The 16,370-nt window shown below is 39.7% G+C and overlaps 2 protein-coding genes and 1 non-coding gene across 24 annotated transcripts in view; 2 read left to right on the forward strand and 1 right to left on the reverse strand.

The window, feature by feature from the left end:
• Positions 1–3,354, forward strand: RPS3A (ribosomal protein S3A). The gene is made up of 6 exons (NM_001082417.3): positions 1–87; positions 454–557; positions 1,417–1,604; positions 1,764–1,972; positions 2,521–2,630; positions 3,192–3,354. The coding sequence occupies exons 1-6, from the start codon at positions 26–28 to the stop codon at positions 3,311–3,313; spliced, it is 795 nt and encodes a 264-aa protein (NP_001075886.1). The 5' UTR covers positions 1–25; the 3' UTR covers positions 3,314–3,354.
• On the forward strand, positions 2,879–2,949 carry LOC112532458. The gene has a single exon (XR_003075190.2). It is a non-coding gene; the product is annotated as a small nucleolar RNA SNORD73 (small nucleolar RNA).
• A 1,696-nt stretch (positions 3,355–5,050) lies between the features above and the next one.
• Positions 5,051–16,370, reverse strand: part of SH3D19 (SH3 domain containing 19) — a 103,514-nt gene continuing 92,194 nt past the window's right edge. For all 22 annotated transcript variants that reach the window (XM_040699169.2, XM_040699170.2, XM_015276656.4 and 19 more), the window contains 8 exons: positions 15,210–15,282; positions 14,764–14,894; positions 12,230–12,288; positions 10,971–11,158; positions 10,671–10,720; positions 9,975–10,161; positions 9,300–9,397; positions 5,051–7,980 (listed from right to left, as the gene is read on the reverse strand). In XM_040699169.2, coding sequence (XP_040555103.1) covers positions 7,864–7,980; positions 9,300–9,397; positions 9,975–10,161; positions 10,671–10,720; positions 10,971–11,158; positions 12,230–12,288; positions 14,764–14,894; positions 15,210–15,282 — 903 coding nt within the window. In that variant the 3' untranslated portion in view covers positions 5,051–7,863. The remainder of the gene's footprint in view (positions 7,981–9,299; positions 9,398–9,974; positions 10,162–10,670; positions 10,721–10,970; positions 11,159–12,229; positions 12,289–14,763; positions 14,895–15,209; positions 15,283–16,370) is intronic.

Consider the following 16,370-nt stretch of genomic DNA (forward strand, 5'->3'; position numbering starts at 1 on the left):
CTCTTTTCCGCGGCGCGGTGGCACCATGGCGGTCGGCAAGAACAAGCGCCTCACCAAGGGCGGCAAGAAAGGCGCCAAGAAGAAAGTGTACGTGCGGCCGGGCGGGAGGCGGTGGGACCCGGGGACGTCGGCTGGGGCGCGGCGGCCGCAGGATGCCGCGGATACGAGGCGGATGGTGGCGGCCGGGCGCAGGCAGCTAGGAACGGCTGCTGTCATGGCGGCGGCCGGGCCTTGGCCTGCGCGCGGGTCAGGCTGCGGCGGAGCCCACGGAGGGGCTCCCCGTGAGGTGCAGGCCGGGCGACCGGGGGCCGCGCCGTGTCCCTGGTGGGCGAGGTTGTGAATTTTGCGGTTTGCACTGCCGTTTCACGGAGCATCCGAGGATGGAGTTGTTTCAGCCAAGCTTAATCTGTAAAAATTGGTGATTTTTTTTTTTCTTGCTCTATTTAAATGAAGGGTTGACCCTTTCTCCAAAAAGGACTGGTATGATGTCAAAGCGCCAGCGATGTTTAATATCAGAAACATTGGGAAGACTCTTGTTACCAGGACCCAAGGAACCAGTGAGTATTGGGGTCGTACGCAGTACAAAGATACGTATTTGTTCTATGTAAGCCCTTCAAATGAGACTGAACTAAAGAAGTGCTGACAGAGCTTTTCTTGTTCAAGATGTGAGTTTTGAATTAAAAAAAAGATTAACTGCTTGATTACAGTGAGTTGTCTTAAGTTGACAGGTAAAACTTAGTTAGAGGGGAATTAATGTGTTGTGGTCCTTCTTTATATAAGAATATCAAACCACGGGTAGGAAGACAAGGATGGAGTTCCTGATGAGCCACTGGTATAAGAAGGTTAACTATTATGGAGTTGTCCTGAATGTCAGAGGGAGATAAGGAGGCAGTGACATCTTGGTCGTGACTGAAATTCAAAGTTATTAAGTAGGAGGTCTTTGGAGAGAGAGAACTGCACGCTTAACAGGTGATTATCAGGACACATTGCTGAAATGGGTAAACTTTTTTGCTGAACTACATATGTGAGGGTAAGGAACCCTGTGATACAAAGGCACAGCGCTCTGGATGTAGTTAATTTTGGAAGATGAGGTATGTAGAGTAGTTAAATAGTTACATGTTCTTGGTTGCACTTCAAGTTATGAAGGTGGTGGTTATTTTGAACTTGGTCATGTGAAACCAAGAAAATAAAGATCGCTGTAAATTACGTATGAGTCAGGCAGCGTTAAAATTCCTAATTTTTAAGCAAAGATGTGAAATAACTGCACTCATTTGCTTCTGCTTTCTATCTTGAGGATACATGGCTCTTTGGGTTTATCTTTACGTTATTCTTCCTCAGAATGGAACTTCGATATCTGATTTGAGTAATACCTTTCTAACATTAATACGAGTTGCATCATTTTGTTTCATAATGCAGAAATTGCCTCTGATGGCTTGAAGGGTCGTGTATTTGAAGTGAGTCTGGCTGATCTGCAGAACGATGAGGTTGCCTTCCGTAAATTTAAGCTGATAACTGAGGACGTTCAGGGGAAAAATTGTCTGACCAACTTCCATGGAATGGACCTCACCCGCGACAAAATGTGTTCCATGGTGAAGAAGTGGCAGGTGTGTAAAGAACAAGGTCTGCGTTACTGCTTTCCTCTTTAGGAAAGGAAGTGGCTACTGGTGTGCCCTAAAGATGTTTCTGATGGTATTGGCGGATATTAATGAATGTCAGGTGCACGTCTGGGAAGCCTGTCATGGGCATAACTCTTTCTTTTCCAGACGATGATTGAAGCCCACGTGGATGTCAAAACTACGGATGGTTACCTACTGCGCCTCTTCTGTGTGGGTTTCACAAAGAAGCGTAATAACCAAATCCGCAAGACCTCGTATGCCCAGCATCAGCAGGTTCGGCAGATTCGCAAGAAGATGATGGAAATCATGACCCGAGAGGTCCAGACCAATGACCTGAAAGAAGTTGTCAATAAGCTGTAAGCTGATGGTTTTTCTCTTTTATAGTCCGTTTCTGTTACTGACTGAAGGCTGGTCCTTCACTTCTCTGTTTGGCAGAGACCAGGTGAAGTGTGTCTCTGGTGCTGAAAAGCTGATGTGCTTCTTTGAGCGCTCATCTCTGCATCATTTGATTATTAGCCATCATGTTTGCATTAATTTACAATCAGGCTCTCCAGAGATTTTTTTTATTTACATCTCTGTAGAATAAAATTATAACTCTGATAGGTTGAATTTGCAAATGTTTCGGATTCCTCTGGGGGAAATCTTCCAAAATAGTTTCCTTTCTTCCAAAAGTTAGATGGCTGGTTTGGTCTCTAAGTGACTGTGCTTGCTCTGTTTGTACCAACATTGCAAGGAAAACGTCTTGTGATCTAAGCACAGTTTGCCTTCACTCTGGCAATCTTGTTGTACTGATGCAAACTCCTCTTGAATGTTATGTATTAATTATTTTAAGAGTGTGTTGCTTGATTAGGAAGCGGGCACAGTTCTAACATTTCAGTGTTAATCTGCTCTCTTGACTGCACAGGATCCCAGACAGCATTGGCAAAGACATAGAGAAGGCTTGTCAGTCCATTTACCCCCTTCACGATGTCTATGTCCGCAAGGTTAAGATGCTGAAAAAGCCCAAGTTTGAATGTAAGTCAATTAATCCTCGCATCTGGGGATTGAGGGGGTGGGGGAGGGAAGACATTGGAAAATATTTGCTTTTAGGGAAAGATATTACAGCCGCATCAAAAGATTGCGTTGCAATCATAGTTAAAGGGCTTGTCCTTCTATTCAGATGTTTGGCTTTCAGGCTGGGAAGTCATGTAGTGGTTACTCAGTTTGAAGCTTTTCTTGAATTCTAGCATGAAACTGTGAATGTTTAGAGGCTCTGGTTTGGGAATGAATGATGACAAATTGTTTCGGTCCCAGATGACACGGAATGATTTTAATTTTCCCATTTTCTGACATTCCCATATGATGAAGCATTAGGTTATTGAAGTGTATATATATCTGTAACTTACTCCACAGCTTGTTTTATGTTGGACTCCATCGCTTAGTTCAGCATCATCATCTTGCACGAGCTTTCTGTGATGGAGTTGATCGTACCTACATTACATGTGCTGGTGGTTTAATTTGTACGTGGTAATCCATTCGATAATTCAGAGCTGTTTAAAATAAGCGTATCTCACTATTCACAACACTTCTTTTTAGTGGGCAAGCTGATGGAACTGCACGGTGAAGGTGGCGGTGCTGGAAAACCTTCTGGGGATGAGGCAGGTGCGAAAGTAGAGCGAGCTGATGGATACGAGCCGCCTGTGCAAGAGTCTGTCTGAAACTAAAAATTGACCAAAAATAAAAGTTTTATTACACACGAGAAGTGTTTGGTTGCATGTATTGGTACTGGATCATAGTGGTACTGGAGGTGGATGTCTTTTTTTTAATAGGATAGATCTCTCTTTGAACTGAAAAGGAGAAGATAATTGTTTTGGAGATTTGGGTTTTTTTATGGCTGGTGTTGCAAGATAAGTGAAAGATGGTGGATTGTCCTTTTTTGAGAGATGCTATTGGAAAATAACACTGCTAAGATTTGTGGGGTTGTTTGTTTGTTTTTTCTTACCCCCAAAATTTTGGTCCTCTCAGAAGAAACGGAAGTTGTGCTTCAAGGTTGTGTTAAATTGGTGAGAAGTGCTTCAGATGGGAGCACTGTACAGAGCAAATTGATAAATGGAGGACAGGGAAACACTTTCTTTCAGCATTTCTTTACTGTGAAGGCATCTTCAGGATTTATCACGTGACTGAATTTGGTGTTTTCTCTTGTGGAACTTCTGAACAGAGGGAGGTGTTTACTGTAAAATGGCAACGTCTGAAGTATTCATGTGTAAGCACACAAAATCATAGGCTGTTTGAAGTCACCATCCTAATTACTGTGATTTAATATTCAGGTAGCTCACCTTTCTTAAGGTTGTCAGCACAGACCTTGATTTGCTTTGCAGTTTGTATAGTGGAGGGACAGTGAGCATGCACAACTTCTATGATGGTGAAAAAAGGAGAAAGGGATGAGTGCTGCTTTTAATCTGCTTTGCTCTTCTGTAACGTTGAAGCTGTATCTTAAAGTGGTTAATGTCAGTGGAGCTTTATAAGGTTTGCTGTAGTGCTACAGGACACAGGCATCCTTCTCTTAAAGAGTTCTAAGAAGTGATATTTTGAAGCCACGTCACAGATTTCCCATAACTTCTCCAGTAAGAACAAGAGCTTGTCATGGGAGTGAAAAGCAAACCATGATTCAGTGTGGTAACTGAAAATCCTACAGCATTTTTAGTGCAGTCCATGTGTATACGCATATATTGAAGCTATGTAGACTAAGATCTGTCAGCTTTCTTGGAAGCGTGCTGTAGGAATTACTGCAAAGCAGCAAATGCCTCCACAGAAATCCTGAAGGACTGAACTGGCCTGTGCTTGCTGCAGAATAGGAGTTAGAAATGTAGATACTGTTTCTGAGCTCATTTGTGAAAAATTGCATCTTTTAACCCTGTTTTTCCTTTAGTTGTTGGCCTGCACAGTGTATGTTGCAGAACAGCTCCTGTAAGAGCACGTTGGTAAAGAACAAAAACTTGCTTTTTTCAGTTGTTCGGAAACCACTGACTGTTTTCTACTCTTTCCAGCTGTTTTTTTTTCTGGTGTTTTCAGCAGTAGGCTGTTGACATTATCACAGAGAGCTATAGGTACATTTGTGCCTTAAAATCATTTCATGTGCAGTAGAACAAGTAGTTGTGTCACGGAGCACTGCCCTTGTTGTGACACTTGCCGTGCTGGGTGGTTGCTGCAGGCAGCAATTGATAAATCCTGCATGTGCTAAGTGTGAAAGGTACCTGAATCCAAAGGCTTGGCTAAACTGTTGAAGCCATCAAGATTATCTGAGGGACTTGCACTGCTCCTAAAGAGACGAAATACTGTTGCTGGGGTTTGTTTAATGCTGAGTTAAACACACAAGCAGAACATGATCTGTACCCCTGTCACATTGAGTGGAGAGCTTAACTCTACAATGTAGGATGATAAAAATGGAATCAACATAATTATAAAAATTTATTGGTTAAATACATTTTTAATTTACAGAGGTACCATAACAAATGTACTAGACTTAACAGATTTATTTACGACACTGTTATTTGCACACAGAACAAAGTCTTCTTCCTGAAGATAGTTCCAGAGGTGGGGCAAACAATAAAAGCCTTGCTTATCAAAGCATTTCCTATTACACTGGATGTATGGGGCTCCATTTGAATGTCATGGTTACAGCTGAAACTTGCTACTATACTGCAGTTAGGAACGGCGTTCAACTTCGTTCTTCCTTTTCTGCAATGTACTGTACACCTTAGGAATTCTGGCATTTGTATGCAGTTTCATGGTGATAGTAGGCATCAAGTCTTTAACTATCACTTCCTTTGTAAGGCAAGCCACTAATTACAATAGTTTAGCTGTCTGCAGTAACATAAACAGCATGTAGGTGGCACTCCTTGCCCAGACTTTTAAGGCTTTGCTGCTTTTCCTTCCCAGCAAGAGTGGGAGGAGATGAATAATAAGAGTGAACTTACCTACTGACAGGCACTGACTTGAAACATTCAGTGGAAGATAGAAAAACAACTGGTCAATATTACAGCTATAAAAATGTGGGAGAGGAAATTGAGGAAAAAAAATTACAAAAATTCAGTTCTACTTGGAGACTTGTATCAAAATCTTAGAAAACTGCCAGGCAAACAATAAGTAAACATTATACACTTAAGCCTCCTCCCCCACCACAGTGATTGTATATTTTCTGAAGACCTGGTATTCTGTTTGTTGGAGTGGTTTTGTTTGTTTTTGTTGTTCTCCTCATGTTCTGCTCACAAGAGATTGAGAATTTGTCTTGGTCATAATGGAAGAAGCCTGCTTTAAGAGGGTGGCCTGCAGTTTAAGTTGAGAAGTTAGAAATCTCTCTTATGCATTCATTTCACTGGAGAAATCTCTCCTATTCGTTTTGCCATAGTCCTAGAGAAAGCAAGGGCCAGCTTATCTGTATAAAGAGCCATGGGCAGCTCCAGGCAGCAGAGCTTGGAGAGAGTTGTCCTCAGAGGTGGCCTGCAGTTTAAGTTGAATCCCACAGGAGTTCAGGACAGGCTTGTTGGGACGTTAAAACTGAATAACAGCTGTATAGACAGTGATGTTTCCATCTTTATAGGATAGCACATACACTGTAATGGTTTTTATAATGTTAATCTCTTTAATGCAATTAAACTGCCCTTCAGCTTGGTTCTGACTGGAAGCTTGTGTTGCCTGCTTTGCTGAAGAGGAGGGAAGGAAGAGTTTTTTGCACCAGTAGGTACTTGTTGCCATAATGTATGGGTCTCCTATCAACAGAACTGTAAGCCAACACAAAACTAAGCTGAACTATCTCAAGGTGAGTCACAATCATTCTAGTTTCCAAACTCTCCATCAACCACTCAGCTGCTAGCGTTCTGGCAACTAGAACTTTAAGACAGAAAGATCTTGTATTATGTTGTGGTATCTGCGCATCCGTGCTTCTGAAGTAAGGGCTCAGTAACAATTTGATGTTTCTTCTTTTTCCCACATAGTACAAAAGTGATAGAATACTGTCAGCACTGCAGTGAAATTTTTTACTCCTCCAGTCTGCAGTTAGCTGCTAATCAAGACTCATTTAACAACTCTGTCAGAAACAAAGTGTCACGAAGTGGTGGCATTTACTGCCAGAGGGTCCAGATACCTCAGCCATGGTCAGCTGCTGTTGCTCAAGTCATGCTGCTGCTTTTACTAAATGATTTTGTTCGAGCTTCTTTGAAGTAACCTCTTGCAAGATGTTTTTTCCTTAAGGCTGTGACAGACCATTTATAATGATGCTTGGTATAGCTGGTACGTGCTAACAACCTGAAAGCTAACCCTGTGCCTGCTGAAAGCCTAAACCAAGGCTGCATAATATCCTTCAAGTTAGGGATAGGAATAGTGTTACTGAAGTATGTTCCAGTGCTTGAGTGGTAAACGAAATGTAGACTGAGTGAAGCAGGCTTTCCACTTACATAAAAGGGGGTGGAGGGACAAATAGTTGAAATAGTACAGCTATGCTGGGAGGGGAACTGAGAAAGCTGAGTAAATGCTGTCCGTCACAACTCCTGCTGGGAAAGAAGGGTAGGGTGGTGCTTGACAAAGAGGGGGTAGTAGGAAAACTAAGGCTCTATCTGGAACAGATTTTTGAGGTGGGTGGAAAGGTCTAGCATGGTTCAAACCAGTGTAAGTGCTATTAGTTAAGAGGAAAAATACTTAAGTCTTTTCTGATCTCCCTTTATGAGCTGCTTGGGCTAATCTACACAAGGATTTGCTTGAGTTTTCCCTCTTACCGGTTTAATTTGACTTTTTTCTACTGTTATTATCTAACTCATAAGTGAATTCTTCTGCTAACATGGAAGTCAAGCAGTAAAGAAACCTGAATATTGAACTTGATCTACATATCGACTGCTGCAATTATATATTAAAAACATCACTTTAAACAGTTCTTAAAGAAGCTCAAATAAGCTTACTTTCTGCAGAGGTTGTGCATGATAAGTGTAATACCAGATAGTAAACATGACAGAATACTATTTAAGTTAAAATGGTGTTGCACCACAGTATCTCCCTAGCTGGAGACCACTAAAAATCGTGCCTGTATTTGCTCTCAGAGCTTTCCTGAAGCATGGCTAAGTACATGGTCACAAAAGACTAAGATCTTCTTTGACTGCAAGATACTAGTATGACTGTCCAGAATAAGTAGTGCAAAACATAGATAGTCAGAATACATTGATGTCTTTGCTGCAAACATTCTCTCCCAGACACCGGGAGTACAAAGACAGGCAACACTTCATGGTGTGTTTAAAATTTGAACAAAGTTTTTGGGAAATATCCCAGCTCTTCCTTGTATTTCTCCTCTCATCCAGTCCTCGTCTACAGATTCCAGCTCTGTTATAAAATCTCCTGCCTGTAAAAGAAGGAGTAACGTGAGCCATTACAGCTTTCCATGTAATATTAAGGCATGCACTGTTCATGTTATTCAGAAGCAATTAATAGCAATCAAGCAGAATGGTAGTTGGAGATGGTCACTCCTGTTAGATTTCTTTGAAACTACATTTACCCAACTGTCTCTTAGGGTAAATACTTGGTCAAAGGTTGGAAAACCACCAGTTTGTGGGAGGGGAAAAAAAGAGCTGCCGCATAACTTCCTGAGATGCTTGAGCCCTGCAAGTAGGTAGGTGTGTGTAGTAGGAGGTGGCTTAGAGGCTGCTGCCTCACTCACTGTGCACGTTCCTGCTCTGGTATGAGGGTTTTTCTTCAAACATTTCAAAGATTTTTTTTCAATTTAGTCCCAGTGTTTTCCCCAACTTGTATATTTCCCTCTTTCCTTTGGAAACTTGCTCAAAAAGGAATGCAGTTGAAGCTCAGCGTGGCCTTGAAAATAAAGTTTATCTTCCATGTTTGATCCTTAGTCCTGCTTTCATCTTCCCATGCCATACCCTTCATTCAAAGTATTGGCATAGCTCTAGCCTTTCTGCCGGTACCTCAGTTCCCCTTTTCTGCTTTGAAGAATCATCCATCCTTCCATAAGGCAAGCTGCTAATGCAGAAACTAATTATTTTCTCTTTCTAAAGTTCACAAAGCAATGTGTTCCAGTTGATAAATGCAATCTTGGACCTCATGCAGAAGTCTGCTGGTTCTTAGAAACTTGCTTTTGAGGACATTTACTTAAATATGATGTTTTTTTAATTATAAAGACATACAGTTTCTTTGTGTATTTTCATATTATCTAGGCATACAGCACGTACTTCATTTTCCTTTTGCTCACATGGCAACTAAGGATTGTGCTGCCAAACTTTTAGATCAACTTTTAGATTTTGCTGTACTAGGTCTCTCTTAGAGATAGCCCTGCTGAAATGCTGCCACTTTATCATCACACCATCATGTTGCTGTCATTCCTGTCAAAAAAGAGGCTCCTTTGACCTTATTAACTGATAAAGAACTGAATGTACTACAAAATGAAGTGTTGGTCTTGTCATACTTAGTGGATTAGGGAAGTCAGTGAAAGACTACAGTTTCTGACTTCTTTTCAGTGCCCCTCAGTGAAGATTTTGCCAAGGGTAAGGACCAAAATTTTTATAGTTGCTCTATATCAAATACATTAATAATTATGTCTGAGCTCTGTTTTTTCATGTTCCAAAATTATTTTGGGTAATTAATTTTTTAAGCATGCCTTAGGAGCACAAGATCTGCTGAAAAACCAGACTAAAAAAAAGAGGCACTTACTTTGAAGGAAAGCTCATCTTCATTTTCACCATTAAAATCATAGAGAGCTTTGGCTTTTTTCTTCCCTCCCAGAGACTGTGATGTCTCCTCTCCTCTGGCTGCAGAATACGGAAAAGATGAGTTATTTGGATTTGAGTGAAATACATCTTTGTTTCTGGAGAAGCTTCCTGTTATGTTGGTGTTTTCTCCCCACTAGTATGTTATTGGGTGCCCAAATGTTATTACTACTGCTACATGGCAAACTCATTGTCACGCTGGACTAAAAATTCCTACTGCTACCAGATCATTTTACGGTACGAACACATGCTCATGGTTTTGCTTCTAGAAGAATTAAATATGAAGTTTGTTTCCTTAAACTCTTCAATGGAAATATATAATGAAAACTGTCATTTCCACTTTGCGTTTGGAGATGCAGTGGCATTGTGTTCTGCATGTATTTAAATGATACAGATTCTGAAATGGGTGAAAGTGTCACTTTCCAAATTACACACTGACTAAAGCAACATATTGGCATTATTTCAGAAAGTGATTCAGTACTTCAGTTCAGCTTTAGGATGTTAATATCTCTAATGGTGCATGGTTTTTAAGGCAGTGGAATAGCTAGGTTCTCCCAGAAATTGGTCATGACTGCTGCAACTTATGGAATAATGAGCTGTCATCTAGTAGAGCACCTACCTGAGCAGGTCTGAACAAAAACTGCTGGGAAAATCCCTTCCTTTTCATTCAGTCTTCCTCTGTACCACTCAGAGTCTACTTGTTCCAATATTTGGATGTAGTCTCCCTTTCTAAAGGATAAGTCATCTTTGGTTTCTGCTGTAAAATCATGAAGTGCCTCACACCACTCTACTGAGCATCGGTTGTCCTATTCAAATGAAAGAAGAAACATTTATTCTAAAAGGGAATAGCAATAAGCCCAGGGATGTTGGTCAAAGCAAGAGTGCAAGATTTGCACATCCTGATTTTCTCTTATACAGTACTGTTACTGCAGATACAAACCAAAAAAACATTTCAAAGCATTTGTTGTATAATTTTATCTAAGTTCACAAGCATTCCTTCTTATTATTGATGGCAGAGCCTAGGGTTGGACCATTTCACAATACTTCAAATACACCCAGTAAGAATTTCCTTAAGCAGAAAGGTTTAAGAATATATATTTGGCAAACTAATATACATTCGTTTGCCAAAAGCAGTGAAATCAATCTAGGTAGAGCAACTGTAAGACTTACAGATGTTCCCACACACCATTATGTACTGTGGGAATTGTACTACATTTAGAGTTGTGCAGCTAATCTGAGATTGTAATAGAAAGACTGTGCTAAGCTATGAAACCTCTATGTAATTTCTGCCCCTCCCTCCATGAACTTCTATTACCTGAAGGGGAGAAGAAACCTCCACTTTTTTCTTCAGTGCTCCTCCTGTACCTATGTAGTAAAGAACAACCTTAGAATAGTAGCAATGACTACTCAATATAATGTCAGCAACTTTAGATATTTAAAGTGACTATTAAGATTAACTTCAATCATAATATTCCATTTGATTTATCACATCCATCTTCTTTCCACCTCCCTTCTCCCGTGCATTGTCATTCTGGATTTCTATATCCTTCTTACACACTGCCTATGTTTAGGATACAAAACCATGTTCTTGAATGTTTTTGCTATGTACTTATACCTTTTCCAGGCAGATCTTCAATTACTTCCACAAAGTTCAAGGGGAAAATTCCAGACGTGCCTCTGAGTTCTCCTTTGGCCCACTCTTCATTTACATATTCTTTAAGGATAATTGTTTCACCTTCTGAAAAACTGAGTTCGTCTCTCTGATCTCCGATGTATTCAAATCGTGCTACACATCTTGGGCCTCTGCACAAACAACACAGGAACTTACTTTATTTATATTTAATACTACTGTCTCCATAATATTCAGGTAGCCGTTATGCAAAGTATGCAGTGATATCTTTTACTAAAATGATAAAAGAATGCACTTAAGATTGAACAGATGGAAAATTGGAGTCTTGACCTAGTTATCATCTCTGCTTTCTGAGGAGGGTGAGTATGGAGTCTAAAGGAGATGGAGGTAACATCTGTATCTGAATTCCTGGCTGCTACAGTATTTTTGCATAAGATCATATTCTTTAAAACAAAAAACATTAGTTCTACGTGTCCCATTCTATAATTTTGCCCATTTCCAAGTGTACTAATATGCTTTTGTTAAGAGCATCCCAGGGTGGGGAAATAAATCACTGAAGATAAAAGCATCAGTGAATCTGATACATGTTACAGAGTTCAGTACAATACTGAAAAAAGAATTATATCTTTTTCCTCACTTAACAATTTTATACATTTTTCATACAAAAAAAAAAGTATGATTTATTAGAAATGCCATGTTGGAAAAAAACCTGAAAATACACTACAGTTCCATGGCATAGTTTAAAGCAATCTATAAGCTTGATTCCCATCCCCACTCATATCTTCTTAAAAGGTTCAGCAGTAGCATTTTCTGCTCATTTGTTAGCTGCAGAAGCAGGCTTTAAAAAAACCCAAGTTTCAGTTAGGACAAGCCAACATCTATCACAACAAGGTTGATGCTAGTTCCTATCTCTGCCTCAATTAGCTTTACTTCCTGCAGTTCAGAGTTATGAAAGCCAATAAAGCATTACTTAGTTAAGTCACGTTCAAGAGAGCTGTATCTATATAAACACTTGTTATAAAGCGATATACCAATTTTTAAACATACAAAGGTTAAGTCTTCTTTTTCTCATGAAAAACATTCTTAGTGTAATGCCATAAATGTTTAGTTTTTTAAACAATTTTGGTGAAGAAACTATTAACCATATTAACCTCAGCACAGATTAACGCCTACTTCCGCACTACCTTTCCGTTTACTTCCTACTAAATCAAGATGAGAAAGAAAACAATACTTATCTGACTCACTTAATGGATTGTGAGGAGCAGGGTATTTTTTTCCTTTTGCCGTCTTCTGGAACATCAATCTAATAAGACAACAAAATAAGTAAAATCTTCAATTTAAAGCTTATGGCAATATAACTGCCATAAATACTGAACTTGTTAAAATCATCTATTTCTCCATTAAGCATCAACTCCTTTTGTAACTTCCATGTGATGCTACATAGTCATTGAAACGTTCTGATATCTGACAACGTTAATGTGGATTCTGGCTTTGCATGTCTGATTTTTCAATCTCACGCATACTTCATGTTTTTTGTTTTTATTAGCCTGCTCTAATAAACTGGCTTGCGGCCCGGCTGATTGACAGAAAATGGGACTGGATGCTACAACGTGTTGTTGCACTTAGCTCCAAACTTTCAGTTAGTAATTGCTCTCTTACCATTTGCTAGCGCAACATATCACAACAGACAAAATTAGTGTTTACACATTTTTCTGGGCTTTGGTAGCCAGCTGTACTCAGAACAAACAGGCATCTCCTAAATCTCACTTCAGTATTCATGCAGTGGCAGCGTATATTAAAAGAAAGGTTAATTTAGGAAAAACAAACAATCGTTCTTAGCTCAGTTGCAGATAGCTACCATGTGCTAATTGAAGGGATTGGAGAAATATCATCTAGAAAATCCATACGTGGATATGTGAAACAGACAGCATTCAAGTCCATTATCATAAGATGACTTTAATTGCACTTTTGGTACGATATGAAGGATGGTTGGTGATATTTAGCGTAAGACTACATGCCCCTACAAGCCTAGAGATCTTGGCTAGGAGATTTGGACTACAGCTCACTACCACATAAGCCTGTTCCATACACATCTACAAAAGCGTTTAATTGCTTTTGTGAAGGACTGGATGAAATCAGTCAATTTCAGACAAATTATTCAGACAAAGATGATTTTCAGGCAAATAATCTTTTCGCTGCTCTTGCTAGAGAAGCTTCTATCGGTGGTGCTTTGAAGTGTCTATGGGAAATAAGAGTGTATTACTGTTTGTTAGGTATCCGCCACACATGAAGCTCCTGTGTGGCCTGATATCATAAAACACACTACAGTGTACTGATGGACACCTCGTATCAAGATGCAAGCTGACATGAATTCTCAGGAAAACTCTCTCAGCAAATAAGCTGTATTTACGTTTCTTCCCCCCTTTTTTTCATTTTGCTAATTTTGCTAAAACAATTATTTTCTACTCAAAGGGTATCCAGCTTTCAGAACTAAAAAAAAAAAGTCTAGAAGTATCTTCTAGAAGTCATATCAGCCAATATCAATGCTGAACTTGACCCCAAATATCCATTCCACTGCTTTAACATAAAACCCTTTATCTGTATGCCAGCAGTTCTACCAAAAATATTAATGCTTTAAATTGTTGTTTTGTGTAGCAGACAATACTCAATGTAGCTAAAAAAAAAAATCTTTCTTGTAAAACAAATTGAATACAGTTCTATGACTACTAACTAAAGGTCTATTTGTTATTCTTCAGTGCTTTCCAAGCTTTGAAATTCTCTTTCAGTAATGCACTACAAACTAAACAGACGCCCCACATAACATACTGTGATGGTTACTGAGTACATGGTATTTTTCATACAGCAGCAGTTCTCATCTCTGCCAGCTGCCCCAGATCAACACAGACTTTAACTGTCTTTAGCAGCCAGTCATACACCTTCACTGCATCCTAATGTTAACTTAGTGTTCTTCTATGCCCATTTGGCTGAGGTGGATAGCCAATGACCCTTCATACTGGCACAAAATGGACTTCAAACTCCAAGTTAGGCTTGCAATAGATCTCATCTAGATTTTGAGGCATTGAATTACATTGCATTTCTTTTAAGCTGAGCCTCTCAACTCATTTCTGTCAGGCACCAAAACACCACCTGCCTCTTGCTTGCAGTTTACTGGCAAATGTCACATTCAGTAACAGGATTGCTTTAAGCTGCTCATTTGCAATAGCACAATCTCCTTTCACTATGCCAGCACACCCATTTGTGAAGCCACGTAGGCGAACTGATCCATCTGGAAAACAAGAATTCTGGGAATAAAGAAAAAATGTTTTACTGGGCTCAAATGCTGCCCTGGCCTGATTCACTACATGGGTGCAGAAGTGGTGATTCCAGCATAGCTTAAGGGGACAAGAATATGAGGAGAAGCTGAGGTGAGGGCAAAAAGCAATCATCATACTGTATGCTGATTTTTGTATGCAGCTGTGAAAAATAATCTGCTTGTAGACCCAGATAAACTACCTAGGTTAAGAAAGAATCTGGTAAGGACGATGATTTTCTCACTTGGCTTGAAATTAACAGCAAAATAATCCCCATAACACAAGTTGGCTCTGCCAAATCAAGCATCTCTCTAACATCATGCAAACAAGTTGATATGTCTTCTGTGATGCCAAAGGGAAAAGAGATTATCTAAATAGTGAATGGAATTAAACACAGGAGCTATAATAAAACAGAACAACAAAACCAACGCGTTAGGATTTAGCAAAGTATACAAAAGCCCACATACAACCACTTTAACAAAGCTGGCAGGAAATATTCCTGTGCGACTCCCACATTTTCCTCTGTACCACTTGGCATCAACTCTCTCCAAAAGATAAACAGTATCTCCAGAACGAAGGTCCAAGTCATCAGCGTGCTCTGCAAGACAGCATCATTTCACTTAATGGGGGTTTTCACCCTCACTGATTTTCCATCATTAAAACTTTACTAATACAAATACCATGGACAAAAGTGGAATAAGTGTCCATAGAGCCTTAACTGTACTTGCAAAACAAATTAGCTTTAACAAAAACACCAGCCCAATCATAGGTAAACCCTTGGATTTTAACAACTCTACACACAGACCATGCATGCTGAGCTTCCTGATAATTTTTAAGATCCGAGTCCTTGGAAAATCCCCATTTGAAAGTCTTGGGAGAAAAACAAGCTTCCAAAACATTCACATTTACTTACCCGCAGAAAAATCATGCAGTGCTACAGCATGGGGAGCACTTGTGTCAGAAACTTTTGGAGAGCTGTTTGAATCCTGGCAACAAACAAATTCAAGCAGTTTATAAGTCATGGAAGATATTAACACAGATTTGCTGTCATGAATTCTTGAAGTCATTTTATGACTTCGGACACAACATTATTATAATATCAGAAAATCACTGTAGGAGTCAAAAATAAGTATTGGTCACCTGTCTATATTCTCTATGTCTTCTGTCAGCGTAAACCAAACGGTATTTCACTGAAATCTACTTCTGATCCAGCAAAAGGAAAAGGAGGGCATGTAATTTTTTCCTAGTATAGACAAAGCCTCAACTAGCTCTGTGTATCAGAAAACTGGAGAGTTCATGGCAATTCTCACTGCAAAAGGTTGTGGCCAAATTCTGTGCTGTCGCTCAATACTGCATGTCACCAGTCACTCCTCCACGCTCAGACCCAGCACACACACCAGAGTCAGCACATCTACCAACTGCGGAGTACTTCAGAGTGGGGAGCAGGACACTAGGAAGCTTACAGGAAGATAACAGGAGAAATTACAAATTTCTATTGCGATCTTCGTAAAGGGAAATTATATTCACAATGTTGGGCTTCATCTCTAACCCACTCACTAGGAAGGAGTTTTTAGACTATACTGTTTTTCAATCACTGTGTAAAAAACAAATTGTTTTACATTCACTATGCGTGAATTGCTTTCAAGCAAAGTAATTTGTTGTTAAAAACAAAGGAAACAACCAGAAAAGCCTAATGTGAATGAAGGTAAGGACAGAATAATACGGATAACAAGAGAGAATAGAAAGCTATAGGTTTCTGCTAATCAAAAAGTCTGCTCATAGCTAGAATTTATGCTGGCTATTTGATATTAATACAGCCATGCCCTAAAACACATTAAATTTTGTATAAGCCCAGAGCAAAGAAAATGCTTTGAAGACCAAAAGTCAATTCACTGATACATCAAGTACATCACCTTTGTAAAACTAACTGCTTATCTTTCGCCCATCTTTTAGATACTCAGCAAAGGAAGTCATTATCTTCATAGGAGACAGAGGAACTTTGCCAGTTTCCCTCTCTTCTGGCACTCCAAGTAATTACTGCTGCTCTGCTCCATAAGCAGAATGACCTGGTGCC

The sequence above is a fragment of the Gallus gallus genome, chromosome 4 (assembly GCF_016699485.2).
Source record: "Gallus gallus isolate bGalGal1 chromosome 4, bGalGal1.mat.broiler.GRCg7b, whole genome shotgun sequence".
Lineage (NCBI taxonomy): Eukaryota > Metazoa > Chordata > Aves > Galliformes > Phasianidae > Gallus > Gallus gallus.

Bases quoted from the DNA above. Each gene is read 5' to 3' on its own strand.
- RPS3A (NM_001082417.3), top strand. From the start codon at position 26: ATGGCGGTCGGCAAGAACAAGCGCCTCACCAAGGGCGGCAAGAAAGGC. The intron at 558-1,416 runs GTGAGTATTGGG...TTCATAATGCAG, and splicing joins TACCAGGACCCAAGGAACCA to AAATTGCCTCTGATGGCTTG. The intron at 2,631-3,191 runs GTAAGTCAATTA...ACTTCTTTTTAG, and splicing joins GAAAAAGCCCAAGTTTGAAT to TGGGCAAGCTGATGGAACTG.